This window comes from Ahaetulla prasina, chromosome 15 (assembly GCF_028640845.1).
Source record: "Ahaetulla prasina isolate Xishuangbanna chromosome 15, ASM2864084v1, whole genome shotgun sequence".
NCBI classification, from domain to species: domain Eukaryota; kingdom Metazoa; phylum Chordata; class Lepidosauria; order Squamata; family Colubridae; genus Ahaetulla; species Ahaetulla prasina.
The window spans coordinates 15,603,444-15,620,205 of NC_080553.1; the positions used below are offsets into that span (position 1 = coordinate 15,603,444).

The 16,762-nt window shown below is 47.4% G+C and overlaps 1 protein-coding gene across 1 annotated transcript in view; it reads right to left on the reverse strand.

Moving 5' to 3' along the window:
- GAS2L1 (growth arrest specific 2 like 1) overlaps positions 1-16,677 on the reverse strand; it is a 44,098-nt gene extending 27,421 nt beyond the window's left edge. The window contains exons 1-2 of the mRNA XM_058158557.1: positions 16,193-16,677; positions 6,093-6,770 (exon numbers count right to left, since the gene is read on the reverse strand). Coding sequence (XP_058014540.1) covers positions 6,093-6,746 — 654 coding nt within the window. The 5' untranslated portion in view covers positions 6,747-6,770; positions 16,193-16,677. The remainder of the gene's footprint in view (positions 1-6,092; positions 6,771-16,192) is intronic.
- Between the last annotated feature and the right edge of the window lie 85 nt (positions 16,678-16,762).

Genomic DNA, 16,762 nt, shown 5'->3' on the forward strand with positions numbered 1-16,762 from the left:
CTACTCCATTCTATACGATGAATGGTTACAGGAACCGGGTATGGCTAGTCTAGTGAAGAGAAGGACCAGGGGAGACATAATTGCAGTCTTCCAATATTTGAGGGGCTGCCACAGAGAGGAGGGGGTCAAGCTATTTTCTAAAGCACCTTTGAAGGCCAGAGAAGAAATAACGGATGGAAACTGAACAAAGAGAGATTCAACCTGGAAATAAGGAGGAATTTTCCGACTGTGAGAACAATCAACCCATGAAACAGAAGTTGCCTTCAGACGTTGTAGGAGCTCCATCACTAGAGGCTTTCACTGCCACCTGTTCAGAAATGGTGTAGGGAAGGGTGGGGGTTGGACTAGATGACCTACAAGGCCCCTTCCAATTCTGTTAATCTTCAGATTAGAATAGAATAGATAAAGAAGGAAGGAGAATGAAATAGAATAGAGTAGAATAAGGAAAGAAGGAAGGAGAATGGAATAGGAATAGAATAGAATAGAATAGAATAGAATAGAATAGAATAGAATAGAATAGAATAGAATAGAATAGATAAAGGAGAAAGAATGAAATAGAATAGAGTAGAATAAGGAAAGAAGGAAGGAGAATAGAATAGAATAGAATAGAATAGAATAGAATAGAATAGAATAGAATAGAATAGAATAGAATAGATAAAGAAGGAAGGAGAATGGAATAGAATAGATTAGAATAAGGAAAGAAGGAAGGAGAATGGAATAGGAATAGGAATAGGAATAGGAATAGGAATAGGAATAGAATAGAATAGAATAGAATAGAATAGAATAGAATAGAATAGAATAGAATAGAATTTTTTTATTGGCCAAGTGTAATTGGACACACAAGGAATTTGTCTTCGGTGCATAAGCTCACAGTGTACATAAATCCATTTTTACAAGCGTGGTTGCATTCACACAATCTTGTGATTCACATGGCAGGCTAAATTCGGATAGGCTCGTAGGAAACCCCTAAAACTGTGTAACAGACCAGCGTGGCAGAACAAGGACAGGGACTTACAACTACGGTGTAAGTTGTAAGACACACATATATATTTTTGTTCTTTAGTTTGTCCTGGTTTGTTTCTCATTTTCCGACCTCCGCCTATATAGATCCGCCCTTCAGCTGCGCCAGGGGCATTTGTCCACATGAAGAAGAACTGCTGAACGGCTCTGTTATTCTGTGTTATTTCGGTCTCAAAATTATGGGCTGGGTGTCTTCCTTGTTGACATGGGTGGAGAAGAAGATGGAAAAGGGACATCTCGGGGATGGAAACAGCAACCCAACATTTGCTCCCGTGGCCGAAACAACTCGTGGTTTAACGTAGCAACTTCCATGGAAAAAAAAAAACAAGGGAACCCTACACAAATATAATATAACCTAAATAAATATGGGGTTTTCAGTCAAAGACACAGGACAGTATTCAGAAGGCACAATAAGTATATTCTGTGCTGCAGAAGAGACTAATTTTCACCACCCCCTAATTCCTTAAGGCCACACCTAGAGCAGGCGTCTGCAACCTTAGCATCTTTAAGACACGTGGACTTCAGCTCCTAGAATTCCTCAGCCAGCTTTGGAAAGCTTTGCTGGCTGAGGAATTCTGGGGACTGAAGTCCAAAAGTCTTAAAAGTTGCCAAGGTTGGAGATCCCTGACCTAGAGGACTGCATCCAGTTTTGGTCACCACAATATTAAAAAAATGATGTTGAGACTCTAGAAAAAGTGCAGAGAAGAGCAACCAAGATGATGAGGGGACTGGAGGCTAAAACATATGAAGAACGGTTGCAGGAACCAGGCATGGCTGGTCTAGTGAAGAGAAGGAGAAGGGGAGACAGGATAGCCGTCTTCCAATATTTGAGGGGCTGCCCCAGAGAGGAGGGGGGTTCAACCTATTGTCCAAAGCACCCAAAGGCCAGACAAGGAACAATGGATGGAAACTAAACAACGAGAGATTCAACCTGGAAATAAGGAGGAATTTCCTGACAGTGAGAACAATCAACCGATGGAACAGAAGTTGCCTTCAGAAGTTGTGGAAGCTTCATCACTGGAGGCTTTCAAGAAGAGACTGGACTGCCATCTGTCAGAAGTGGTGTAGGGTCTCCTGCTTGGGTGGGGGGTTGGACTAGATGACCTACCAGGTCCCTTCCAGCTCTGTTAATCTGAATCAATCTAAGACGATCAAAGGCCTGGAGGCTAAAACATATGAAGAATGGTTGCAGGAACTGGGCATGGCTAGTCAAGTGAAGAGAAGGACCAGGGGAGACAGGATAGCAATCTTCCAATATTTGAGGGGCTGCCCCAGAGAGGAGGGGGTTCAAGCTATTTTCCAAAGCACCCAAAGGCCAGACAAGGAAGAATGGATGGAAACTGAACAAGGAGAGATTCAACCTGGAAATAAAGAGGATTTTTCCGACAGTGAGAACAATCAACCCATGGAACAGAAGTTGCCTTCAGAAGTTGTGGGAGCTTCATCACTGGAGGCTTTCAAGAAGAGACCGGACTGCCACCTGTTCAGAAATAGTGTAGGGCGGGGGGGGGGGTTGGACTAGATGACCTACAAGGCCCCTTTCCACTCTGTTAATCTGTTAATCCGGCTTCCTTCATTAGATCGAGTCAAACTATGCAAATGACAGGTGTGCCAAGGATGCGAAGGCAAAACATGGATCAGGAAAAGCCTGACTTTACAATATGCTGAATTTGGCTGGCGTTCCTTTATTCATGTGGCTAAATAATGAGTCCTTTGACAGCCCTCTGGTGCCGTTTGGCTGGTTCTCCCATATAACTTTATAACTAAGAATGTCTGCCTGGGTTTGTCTAATTCTCCCCCCCCCCCCGCCTCCTTTTAATATCACATTTTAATTGAGCCCATAAGCAGGGCTCAATTAATTGTTAGCTGTCAATCATAGTAACCTACTTTAAAAGAGAGACTAAAAGAACGGTTCCCACCAATAAAATAAGTTTGTGCAGAGAGGGTTATTTACACAAATGGGGTTATTTGAAGACACGGTTGGAGAAAGAGATTAAGGAGTCTGCAAATCTATTAGAAAGGCGTAAAGATGACTCCAGAGAGAGACGGCCAAAAAAAAAAAAAAACACTTTGGAAAAAGACACATCCAGGAGAATCAAATGTTGACTGAATTAAATATTTAAGGAGGCTCCAAACCACAACTTGAAAAGCACTCTTCAAAGCAATTAAAGTTCTAAATGACTTAAAAGCTAAGTCTGAAATTGTCGTATCTCACCTTCCTATTTCCCATCGTCTTCAGCAAACCGGGTTAATAGTAAACTAAAGGAGATAGTTCTTGTAGCCCACAATTTATGGTCTCCTCTCTTTTCTTCCCATCCAGTCATCCTGCTCTCTTTGGTTCCTATCGAGCTAGCCAGAGCAGGGGTGAAATCCAGGAAGTTCTGACCGGTTCTGCAGAACCGGTAGCGGAAATTTTGAGTAGTTCGGAGAACCGGCAAATATCACCTCTGGCTAGCCCCAGAGTCAGGTGGGAATGGAGATTTTGCAGTATCTTTCTCCTGGAGTGGGGAGGGAATGGAGATTTTGCAATATCCTTCCCCCAGGAGTGGGGAGGGAATGGAGATTTTGCAGTATCCTTTTCCTGGAGTGGGGTGGGAATGGAGATCTTGCAGTATCCTTCTCCTGGAGTGGGGTAGGAATGGAGATCTTGCCGTATCCTTCCCCCCAGGAGTGGGGAGGGAATGGGGATTTTGCAGTATCCTTCCCCTGCCATGCCCACCAAGCCACACCCAGCAAGCCATACCACGCCCACCAAGCCACGCCCACAGAACCGGTAGTTAAAAAAAATTGGATTTCCCCACTAAGCCAGAGGCATATTCACAACCTTCGTGCAAAACTTGAAATAACAGCAATAGCACTTAGACTTATATACCGCTTTATAGTGCTTTTACAGCGCTCTCTAAGCGGTTTACAGAGTCAGCCTCTTGCCCCCCAACAATCTGGGTCCTCATTTTACCCACTTCGGAAAGACGGAAGGCTGAGTCAACCTTGAGCCTGGTGAGATTCAAACTGCAAACTGCAGGCAGTCAGCAGAAATAGCCTGCAGTCCTGCCCTCCAACCACTGCGCCACCACGGCTCAATATGAGTCTGTTTGCCCCCAAATCCAAGAAAAGCATCAACCACAGAGAAAATCCGCAGCATTTATCACCGGCAAGATTAGCAAAGATATTTAAAGGCAGATCCACCAGGGACGTATTATCATATGTTGGTGGACATGTGTAAAAGGGAAATAAATATTGGACAAAAAATACATACACGGTTGGAGAAAATGTTAAAACGACACATAGATTTTTAAGCCAGAAATATTTTTTAAATTAGGCATCATACCTGAAAAGGGTATCATAAAGGGAGCCTATACTTAATACAACATGTCTTGACAGCAGCAAGAATTGCTGTTTGCACAGTATTGGGAAAATGAGGAAACGCCCACATAGGGTGATGTCATTTCAAAATTTTTAAGGTTGTGCAGGAATGGATAGACCGGCTCTAAAAATACAAGAAAAAGTAGATACAGAATGTGTTTGAACATGGGACTTGTTTTATAAGCGGTGGGATAGCAGAGGTAGAAATTGGGAAATGTATTATTATTTAAAAATAAACTGACCCAGACAATATGCTGTTCGCTAAGCACCTACGTATATAATGCAGAGGTGAGTTTTAGCACTCCATTCCAGGGGAAGGATATTGCAAAATCTCCATTCCCACCTCACTCCAGGGGAAGGTTGCTGCAAAATCCCCATTTCCTCCCGATCAGCTGGGACTCGGGAGGCAGAGAATAGATGGGGGGGAGGGGGAGTCAGAATTTTTACTACCGGTTCTCTGAACTACTCAAAATTTCCACTACCGGTTCTCCAGAACTGGTCAGAACCTGCTGCAACCCGCCTCTGGTTTACACTGCCATACCTCAAGAATATTTTCTTTTTCTTTTTTTTCCCCTCCAGGAGAAATGAAAATAGCTAACACGCCAAAAAGGTAGGAATGAATGAATAGGTGTGATGTTTAGAACATTTTTGCTGCATTGGGCCAGATCACAGCAAATTCCAGCTCCCAGAAAGAGTTTGGAAGATCTTCTTGAGATGTCTTCATTTTCTCAACCTGGGACCATTCAGGGATATTGAGACTGCAATCCGCTCTCAAAACCTCCCCAACTTCTTAATGGGAACTTGTAGGAGTCTTAATCCCATCTGGAGGGCACCAAATTCAAGAAGGCAACCACCTCCTCTTGCTTACATCCAAGTGTGTCAACTACAGACACTTTTAAAATAGAGAAGTGGAAGAGGTTTGGACCCAGAAACCCATCCTTGAAGACTTTAAATCTGAGCCAGCCGTGTGCTGCAGCTGCCAAAAAAGCCAACACAGTTCTAGGCTGCATCAACGGAGGGATACAATCAAGAGCATGTGAAATGTTAATTCCACTTTATAACGCCTTGGTAAGGCCACGCTTGGAATACTTGCATCCAGTTTTGGTCTCCACGATGTAAAAAAGATGTTGAGACTCTAGAAAGAGTCCAGAGAAGAGCAAAAAAGAGGATTAGGGGACTGGAGGCTAAAACATATAAAGAACGGTTGCAGGAACTGGATTATGTCTAGTTTAATGAAAAGGAGGACCAGGGGAGACATGATAGCAGTCTTCCAAAATCTCAGGGGCTGCTCCAAAGAAGAGGGAGTCAAGCTATTCTCCAAAGCACCTGAAGGCAGGACAAGAAGCAATGGGTGGAAACTAATCAAGGAGAGAAGCAACTTAGAACTAAGGAGAAATTTCCAGACAGTGAGAACAATTAACCATGGGAACAAGTTGCCTCCAGAAGTTGTAAATGCTGCAACACTGGAAGTTTTTAAGAAGAGATTAGACAACCATTTGTCAGGAACGGTATAGGATTTCCTACCTAAGCAGGGGGTTGGACTAGAAGACCTCCAAGGTCCCTTCCGTTATTCTATTCTAATTTTAGTGACTTCATGTTGAAGGGTAGAGGAAACTTGAGATGCTATCGGGAGAAGCTGAAGGAAAGGGGGAAGATGCAACAATGCTCAATCGATAAAACCAAAGGCCCAACAGCATGCAAGAACTCACCAGCTCATCCAGGTTCTTGAGGTCACACAAGGCTATCCTTTGCGTGGTTTTGTTCAGGTACGCGGGAGACTTGGGCCCCAAATCTTGGACCACCAGCTCTTTCTTCAGCTCCCCGCGGGCCACCTGGTCCCTCATCTCCTCCTCGATCTCCTCTTCCATCTGGATGAGCATGGGAGCCAACATCCCAAACTTGGACCCCTTCCGGGCCACCTCCAGCAGGCAAAGGACGAAGTTCTTCTCGTTCTTCTTCAACACCAAGTCGTTCGTTTCGAACATCACCACGTCCTGGATGCCCAGCTCCTGACGGCACCACTGGATGAAGTTGGAGATGTTGTCCCGAGCGATGAAAGAGCCCGGCACCACATTCTTCGCTTGGAAGATGACCTCCTTCTGCGGGATTCTCATATGGGAAGCGGCGTCCGGGTTCGACTGTTGGAACTCCAGCGCGATCCGGTTGACGTTGTTGGCGTGCTGGCAGAGGTCGTAGCCCGTCTCCAGGGCGTCCATGAAGTTCTCGACCTGGACGTCCAGATCGTAGAGGGTGTTCAGCCACTCCGCCAGGTCCTCCTTCATGGCGTAGAGATAGTCCTCACTCGAACGGAATGGACGGATGCTCTTGGAAGCCGCTGACTGGATGTTACTAGTGTCAGCCATTGTTCAGGGTCTTTAGAAGAGTCACTGTGGGGCACAGAGGAAGGGAGGTATCAGGTATTGTAAAAGCAGAAAGGACTCGCCACCAGGAGTGGGTTGCTGGGGGTTCGGGAGAACCTCTAGCTAAGATTCTGTGCAGTTCGGAGAACCGCCCACAAATCCCGCTCCTGGATAGCCCCGCCCATCCCATCCCATCCCATCCCACCCTGCCCCTCCCCGCCCCTCCCAGGAGTCTCCAGGTGGCCCGTTTTGGATGCAGGTAAATGCAGGGTACGCACAGAGGCTCAGAGAGGGCAAAAAACAGGCCTTCCTGAACCGGAAGTTCAGGAAAGCCAGAAATGGGCCCTCCAGAGCCTGGGGAGGCTGTTTTCGCCCTCCCAGAGGCTCGAGAAAAGCCTCTGGAGCCCGGGGAGGGCAAAAACGTCCCGCCCACCGTGGTGCAGGAGGCTGATAAGGCCACACCCACCGTGGCCACACCCACCCAGCAATCGGGCAGAGAACCCCTTGCTTAACATTTTTGAACCCCAAGCCTGCTCACCGCATTATTCCTTCACAACGGAGCCGAGAAGTCTGTATCGTATTCATGAGAATAATAAAGATATTGAAAGGGGGGGAAAAGATCAACATAGTAAGAGAGCCAGTTTGGATCAGTGCTTAAGGTGTCGGTCTAGAAACCAGGTGATGGTGGGTTCTAGTCCCACGTTAGGTACGAAAGGCGGCTAGGTGACTTTGGACCAATCACCAGGAAACTGGGAGTTCTAGTCCTGCCTTAGGCATGAAAGGCAACTGGGTGACTTTGGACCAATCACCAGGAGACTGGGAGTTCTAGTCCTGCCTTAGGCATGAAAGGCAACTGGGTGACTTTGGACCAATCACCAGGAGACTGGGAGTTCTAGTCCTGCCTTAGGCATGAAAGGCAACTGGGTGACTTTGGACCAATCACCAGGAGACTGGGAGTTCTAGTCCTGCCTTAGGCATGAAAGGCAACTGGGTGACTTTGGACCAATCACCAGGAGACTGGGAGTTCTAGTCCTGCCTTAGGCATGAAAGGCAACTGGGTGACTTTGGACCAATCACCAGGAGACTGGGAGTTCTAGTCCTGCCTTAGGCATGAAAGGCAACTGGGTGACTTTGGACCAATCACCAGGAGACTGGGAGTTCTAGTCCTGCCTTAGGCATGAAAGCCAGCTGGGTGACTTTCGACCAATCACCAGGAGACATGTATTTTATAAACAGCTGAAAGGAAAAGAGGGGGGAAAAATAGGAAGGGGACTTTCAGGCAATCTGATCAATTTTTTGGCTTTATCTGGTTTATCATAGCCATTTCTGAGTGGGGGGAAAAAATGCTGATTTAAATGCTGAAAATAACCTAGCCCCCCCCCCCTTTCGGCTAAAATCTCATATATATTTTTCTTCTCTCTATTAATCCTGCAGCTGATCCAGCATAATAACTAGCGCAGGCCTAAAACATATTTATTTATCACATTTCTAAGTGATTTGGTTTCTGAATATTTTACATGCCACGCACTCAACCGTGGCGGAATAACTGAATAACAGTGTTGGAAGGGACCTTGGAGGTCTTCTAGACCAACCCTATGCTCACGCAGCGGACAGATACGTAAAATTGCTAAGTCTGGCTGGGGAGTAGTGAGAGTGGAAATCCACCCATCTTAAAGTTGCCAAGGTAAAATGAGGACCCAGATTGTTGGGGGCAATAAAAGTTGACTTTGTATATAATATACAAATGGATGAAGACTGTTGCTTGACATAGTGTAAGCCGCCCTGAGTCTTCGGAGAAGGGCGGGATATAAATGCAAATAAATTTTTAAAAAAAGGTTGAAAAACAACTGCTCCACATTTTTGAAGCGGATAGAAACTGCGACGCTGGTCAACGAAGCCACTAACCTTCGATTGACTTGTCATAGCCTTTTATGGCCAAACCTGCTTCGTTCCAGACAGGTGAGAACAAGTTTACAGGCAGAACCGAGAGCAACAATTACACGTCTTTCTGCAGCTCGTTTTCCGCACGGTTTTCCATCCGTACCTTTTCTTTTTCGTTTTGAATAGCGCATCGAAGTATGCCCACAGAGAAGAGAAGGCTGAAGAACTCCAGTATGCTTAAATAAGTTTGTAAAAGTTATATATATATATATATATTAAAGATAGGTGGCTCAGCGGCTAAGACACAGAGCTTGTCGATCAAAAGGTCGGCCATTCAGCGGTTCGAATCCCTAGTGCTGCGTAACGGGGTGAGCTCCTGTGACTTGTCCCAGCCTCTGCCAACCTAGCAGTTCGAAAGCAGGTAAAAAATGCAAGTAGAAAAATAGGGACCACCTTTGGTGGGAAGGTAACAGCGTTCCGTGGGCCTTTGGCGTTGAGTCATGCCGGCCACGTGATCACGGAGACATCTTCCGACAGCGCTGGCTCTTCGGCTTAGAAACGAAGATGAGCAGCGCCCCCTAGAGTCGGGAACGACTGGCACATATGTGCGAGGGAACCTTTACCTATTTGAAATATGTTTTTAAAAGTTTTTTAAGGAGCTCTTTAGCCTTCTCTCTCTCTCTCTCTCTCTCTCTCTCTCTCTCTATATATATATATATATATATATATATATATATATATATATATATATATATGTATATATATATATATATGTCTTTGGTTGTTCGGGTTTTCTCCCGTGTAAAATTGGAAGTGTCTTGGCGACATTTCGACGAAGTCTCATTCGTCATCTTCAGGCTTCAGCTTCGTGCTTCTAGGAGTAATGTGTGATCGCAGCTGTTTCTTCCTTTTAACTGCTAGTGGAGCACAAAAAAAAATCACAAAAAAAAAATCAGAGCACAAAAAAACCTTCATCCAATCAGAGCACAGCCAAGCTCCCACCCAATCAGTTCAAACCCCCGCTAGCAGTTAAAAAGGAAGAAACAGCTGCAATCACACATTGCTCCCAGAAGCACGAAGCTGAAGCCTGAAGATGATGAATGAGACTTCGTCAAAACTTAGCCAAGACACTTCCAATTTTACGTGGGAGAAAACCGGAATAACCAAAGACCTACATACAAACACCCGTGAAAATCTCAGAAAACATGTGTGTGTGTGTGTGTGTGTGTGTGTGGAGAGAGAGAGAGAGAGAGAATTTAAGTTCTTTCTCAGTTAAAGACTAAATCAGTTAGTCTTTCAGTTAAAACTAAATCTTTAATTTGCTTTAAGTCAGGAGATCTTGCTAAAGCAAATCCAAATTCAGGATCCATCTACAAAACTGGTAGTTGAGCTGGGGGGGCAACCAGGACGAGGGTTTCCATGGAAGCTCAGGGGATTTATTTTTTATTTTTTGCTTAGAAAGCAGCCGTCGGATTGATTGGACGCAGGCCACGTTGTCGTTGTTTTTGTTGCTTGCTTGCTTGCTAGGGGATGACTCACTCTTGTGTATTCAGCAGAGGATTTGCTGAGCTGCGTTTGCCATTGTTGAGTCTTTGGAAGGAGCTTTGTGCCAGTTTCTCACCATTTCCCTCCAGCCCAGTACTGGAAGAGACCCCGCCTGGAAATCGGGGACACGCATAAACCCGATTTGCTGTTGAGCAAAACAGTCCTGGGTGTTGCGCATCAACCCTGCAAGGTAGACCCATAAACAGACGTTGCAAGATTCCAGCGACAGCTTTTTTTTTTCTTTTTCTTTTGAAGAGTAAAACAAGCTAAAAGGTTTTCCCGTTCGTCATCGTCCGACTCGAGGGCAGGGTGCTCAGCTCCGTTTCTTGGCCGAGAGAGCCAGCATCATCCGAAGACAATTTCTGCGGTCATGTGGCCAGCACGGTTATACGCGAAAGGCGCAGGGAACGCTGTTCCCTTCCCACAGAAGTGGTACCTATTCATCTACTTGCGTTTGCGTGCTTTCAAATTGCTAGGTGGGTAGGAGCTGGAGCGAGGAACGGGGAGCTCACCCCATCACGCAGCGCTCGGGTCTCGAACCCGGGCTGCTGAGAAGCTCAGCATTTTTACCCACTGAGCCATCGTCGCGCCCCTTTTGAAGGGTAGGAAAACGGAAATGCGAAACCCTCCCGCTCTGCCCCATCTTATCCTAAGCAAAGTCAAGGAGGGGTTACGTTGAGTTTCTTTCTCACTTGGTCTTCATTCTCGGGGAACCTTTTAACGACTGTCTCCTTCTTTCTCCAAAGTCTTTTAAGACTCTCCTTTCCTTCAGAATAGAATAGAATAGAATAGAATAGAATTTATTGGCCAAGTGTGATTGGACACACAAGGAATTTGTCTTGGTGCATATGCTCTCAGTGTACATAAAAGAAAAGATACGTTCATCAAGGTACAACATTTACAACACAATTGATGATCAATATATCAATATAAATCATAAGGATTGCCAGCAACAAGTTATAGTCATACAGTCATAAGTAGAAAGAGATTGGTGATGGGAACTATGAAACGATTAATAGTAGTGCAGATTCAGTAAATAGTCTGACAGTGTTGAGGGAATTATTTGTTTAGCAGAGTGATGGCCTTCGGGAAAAAACTGTTCTTGTGTCTAGTTGTTCTGGTGTGCAGTGCTCTATAGCGTCGTTTTGAGGGTAGGAGTTGAAACAGTTTATGTCCAGGATGCGAGGGATCTGCAAATATTTTCACGGCCCTCTTCTTGATTCGTGCAGTATACAGGTCCTCAATGGAAGGTAAGTTGGTAGCAATTATTTTTTCTGCAGTTCTAATTATCTGTGGCAAAAGCCAGCATGCATCTGAGCCCCTGCAGAGCGCCCTCCAGTAACCCTAATCACTATCTCCATATCGGTGCTCTTCGACTGACCGACTCGCTTAATTTACCTTCCAGGCTGGTACCCTTCGTTTATTTTATTACGGGACATCCGTTCCCTGCATGAATGAGGCTGAAACATATGAAGAACGGTTGCAGGAACTGGGCACAGCAAGTCTGGTGAAGGGAAGGACCAGGGGAGACAAGGTAGCAGTCTTTCAATATTTGAGGGGCTGCCACAGAGAGGAAGGGGGTCAAGCTGTTCTCCAAAGCACCCGAAGGCCAGACAAGGAATAATGGATGGAAACTAACCAAGGAGAGATTCAACCTGGAAACAAGGAGAAATTTCCTGACGGAGAGAAGTAATAACCAGCGGAACTACTTGCATCTAGAAGTTGCGGTGTGCTCCATCACTTTTCGAGAAGAGACTGGGCAGCCACCTGTCTGGAATAACGCAGGGACTCCTGCTTGAGCAGGGGGTTGGACTAGAAGACCTCCAAAGGTCCCTTCTCACTCTGTGATTCTATTATTTATCTTCCGGGATGGTAGGACCCATTTATTTGATGAGAGAGACCAAGCTCCCTGCATGAATGAAATCACACAGGAGTCACTTTTTCCGAGTAGCACATTTTACAGCTCACAAACGCACACGAGAAAACGTGTTACTCGGAAAAGGTGCCGCCAGCCGTCTGGTAGGTTGCCAGACAAACATCTGCACCAATAAGCAGATGTGGTGCCCAGGACTTCTGTCGAAAGACAACCCCACCCAAGGAGCTTCTGTTTTTCCTACGACCGTGTCCCGAGGGCTTGAGAAGGTCTTTCAAATTTGTTTTCGGTGCTCTCTTCGCGCTGATTGACAGATGGCGGCCTCGCGAGGGAGCAGTTGTTGTTCTGTACATTTTTTTCTATCCCTTTTTTTTAACCCCTCAAAGCTTCCCCATTTTTTATTTATTTATTTGCATTTATATCCCGCCCTTCTCCGAAGACTCAGGGCGGCTTACACTGTGTTAAGCAATAGTCTTCATCCATTTGTATATATTATATACAAAGTCAACTTTTTATTGCCCCCAACAATCTGGGTCCTCATTTTACCCACCTTATAAAGGATGGAAGGCTGAGTCGACCTTGGGCCTGGTGAGACTTGAACCTGCAGTAATTGAAGGCAGCTGCTGTTAATAACAGACTGTCTTAGTCTGCTGAGCCACCAGAGGCTCTTTTTTAACAGTTGGAAGGGACCTCGGAGGTCTTCTAGTCCAGGGGTCTCCAACCTTGGTCCCTTTAAGACTTATGGACTTCAACTCCCAGAGTTCCTCAGCCAGCTTTGGAGACCCCTGTTAATCTAGTCCAACTCCCTTCTCAAACAGGAGATCCTATACAGTACGGTGACTTCAAGCCGATCACCAGGAGCCTGGGAGTTCTAGTCCCGCCTTAGGCATGAAAGCCAGCTGGGTGACTCTGAGCCAATCACCAGGAGACTGGGAGTTCTAGTCCCGCCTTAGGCATGAAAGCCAGCTGGGTAACTCTGAGCCAATCACCAGGAGCCTGGGAGTTCTAGTTCCGCCTTAGGCATGAAAGACAGTTGGGTGACATTGGGCCTATCACCAGGAGACGGTGAGTTCTAGTCTCACCTTAGACATGAAAGTTGACTGGGTGACTTTGGCCCAATCCCTCCCTCTCTCTCAGCAGCCCAACCCACCTCACAGGGTTGTTGTGTTGAAGAAGAAAAAAAAAAAGAGGAGTCCATACCGGTTAAGTTCATTTAGTGATCATTTGAGGTTATAACGTCACTGCAAAAAAAGTGACTTACGACCATTTTTCACACCTATGACCGTTGCAGCATCCCCCAGGGTCGCGCGATTAAAATTCAGATGCTTGAAACTGGAAACTCCATATTGGCTGGGGGATTCTGGGAGTTGGAGTCCCCAGGACCTTGAAATTGGTGAGGTTGGGAAATATTTGCCGTGGGGGGGAAGGTATGATACAGATAGTCCTCGACTTAACGACAGTTCATTTATAGTGACCGTTCAAAGTTACGATGGCACTGGGGGAAAGAGACTTTATAATAACGTTAATACTACCCTCTGGAACGAGCTCCCTCTGGGGCTTCGTCAACTCCCCGATCTCAGGTCCTTCCGCCGCGAGCTGAAGACGTTGCTGTTTCGAAGAGCAGGACTAGCTTGAACATAGTTTTAAATTGGGGTTTTTAAATCAGGGGTTTTAAATGGGTTTTAAATTTGTATTTAAAAGTTTTAAGGCATCAACTGAATTTAATTGTCTATTCTTTTTGCTGTTTTATATGTATTATATGTTTTCTGTTGTTTTATTGGCTGTGAACCGCCCTGAGTCCTTCGGGAGATGGGCGGTATACAAATATAATTAATAATAATAATAATAATAATAATAATAATAATAATAATAATAATAATAATAATAATAATAATAACAACAACAACATTTGTCTTTTCAGAGTTAAGACCTTTCCCGCATCTCTATGATCGTGGGATCAAAATTCAGACGTTTCGACAACCGATTCGTATTTATGACCGTTGCTGTGTCCCCACCCCCTTTTTAACAACCTTCTCACAAGCGAAGTCGACGGGGAAGCCAGCTCCGCTTCACCATCGTTGTGACTCACTTAACGATGGCGGTGATTCGCTTAAGGACCGAGGCAAGGAAGGTGGTCAATTGGAACAAAACTCACTTTAACGAACGATTCACTTTTAGCCACAGAAAATGTGTGTCCCATTTGCGGTCGTAAATCGAGAACTACCGACCTGTAACGCAATTTATCCTTGCCGGTGGGAAAGTACAGCAGTGGCCAAAACCTTTTTGGGAAAAGTGCATTTTTGAGGTTTGATGGCTAATTTGAGGGGCCTCTGAGTGGCTCAGACTGCTAAGACAGTCTGTTATTAACAGCAGCTGCTTGCAATTACTGCAGGTTCAAGTCCCACCAGGCCCAAGGTTGACTCAGCCTTCCATCCTTTATAAGGGAGGTAAAATGAGGACCCGGATTGTTGGGGGCAATAAGTTGACTTTGTATATAATATACAAATGGATGAAGACTATTGCTTGACATAGTGTAAGCCGCCCTGAGTCTTCGGAGAAGGGCGGGATATAAATATAACATAACATAACATAACATCAGAGTTGGAAGGGACCTTGGAGGCCTTCTAGTCCAACCCCCTGCCCAGGCAGGAAACCCTACACCATCTCAGTCAGATGGTTATCCAACATTTTCTTAAAAATTTCCAGTGTTGGAGCATTCACAACTTCTGAAGGCAAGTCGTTCCACTTATTAATTGTTCTAACTGTCAGGAAATGCAAATAAAAAAATAAATAACACTACTTTCCCCCCATCCCCCCACCCCCCGAAGTTTCAAGATCATCCTATTCCACTGCTGGAATGCCAAACCTTCACCCAATTGAAAATCTAGGGAGCCGACTAAAGAAACTTGTTAGTCAGAAGCGACCCAGGGATAAAACTCTAGAAAAAGTGCAGAGAAGCTATTTATTTCCGACTAAACACCGCCCGGATCCCTCCGATTCCCACGTTTTTCTGCTCAACTGCGCGCGATCCCGGTGATCTCAAACCCCCCTCCCCCACCGCAGTCGATCCGACGTCCCACGGATACAAGCTTTGGATTACTCTGGGGGATGGTTGGGGGTGGCAGGGAAGAGAAGGACAGAAGGCATCGGGAGAATGACTGGCGGGTGGGTGGGTGGGTGGGAGAGGGCATTTCCACTCCGCGAAGGGGAATTCCCTCCAGCAACTCGAGAGTGGAGCAGGGGGCTGGACTAGAAGACCTCCAAGGTCCCTTCCAGCTCTATTCTATTCTAAAGGCCCATTCTCTAGGGCTAGGCAAAAAAGGGGTCGGATATACCTCGGGAAGGCGAAGGTGGGAGGGGGGGGCAGGCGGAGACGAACTGACAGACAGACAGACGGACAGGGGAGCCCGCCCCGCAACGGCTCAGACGCGCAACCTCCGGGATCACCTGCCATTTTCACAAGCAAACGTGGCAGCCAGACAGGGGGAAGGTCGCCGGGTTGGGATGCAGCGCGGGGTGGCAGTTGGTGGAGAGACCCCTGGAGCTCTGCTGGCGGGACAGCCTGGGGACCATGGGCATTGGAGTCCCAGTTGTCCATGGTTCCCTGGCTTTCCTGCCAGAAGGGTCTCCTTTCCAGGGACTCCGATGCCCGTGGTCCCTGGCTTTCCTGCCAGAAAACCTCCAAGGCTCTCTCCACCAGGGACTCCGATGCCCATGGTTCCCAGGCTTCCCTGCCAGAAGAGCTCCAAGGCTCTCTCCTCCAGGGACTCCAAAGCCCATGGTTCCCTGGCTTTCCTGCCAGAAGTCTCTCTCCTCCAGGGACTCCATTGCCCATAGTTCCCGCGCCTTCCCTGCCCCCAGCCAGCTCCAAACCTGCGCCCTTGCCTGCCCACCGGCGCCTCTCCAGAGAGAGAGACCCCCACCCCCTTCCCCGCCTTACAAACGGGCCCCTCGGATGCCCTCCAGGCGGATGCGGGCAGCGGGGAGGCGAGGACCCGCGATGGGCACCGTTCCCACCTGCAAGTCATCCCGGCGGCCGCCGCAGTTTCCCGGGGAAATCGCTGCGCAGCTGAAAAAGACCCCCCCACACACACACACTCCTCGTCGGAAGATGCGCCGCAGGGAAGGGACCGGCCGCCCCCCGACTCACCTGCAGGGCCATCGCGGGCGGGTCGGGGGGCCGCTCCGGGCCGGCTCAGGACAGGCTGGCCGGATCCTCCTCTCCGCGCGTCATGCCCGGCTTCCCCGCCGCCGCAAGTCGGGCGGGTCACCCCGGCCGGTCCGGCATCGCGGGTCCCTTCCGCCTGGCCCACGTGCGGGGCTCTCCTCCTCCTCTGCCCGGGATCCTGAAGGCGGCGCAGGACTGGAGAGCCGAAGTGGCTCAGCGTGGAAAAGGTGGGAGAACCGGCCGGGATCCTGGAGACGCCGAGCCGGCGAGCGAGACGCGGCTGCTGCTGCTGGAGCTGAGCTGCTCAGCCTCTGGCCGGGGATCCCGCGGCTCCAGGCGAAGGAAGAGGTGGAGCTGCCCGCCCGGCAGGAGGAGGAGAGAAGGAGGAGAGAAAGAGAGAGAGAAAGGAGGAGGAGGGAGAAGAGGAGAAGGAGGAGGAGGGAGAGGGACAGGGAGAGGAGGGGGAAGAGGTAGAAGAGGAAATGAGGGGGGGAGGGAGGGAGGGAGGAGGAGGAGAGGAGGAGAGGAGGAGGAGGAGGAGAAGGAGAGGAG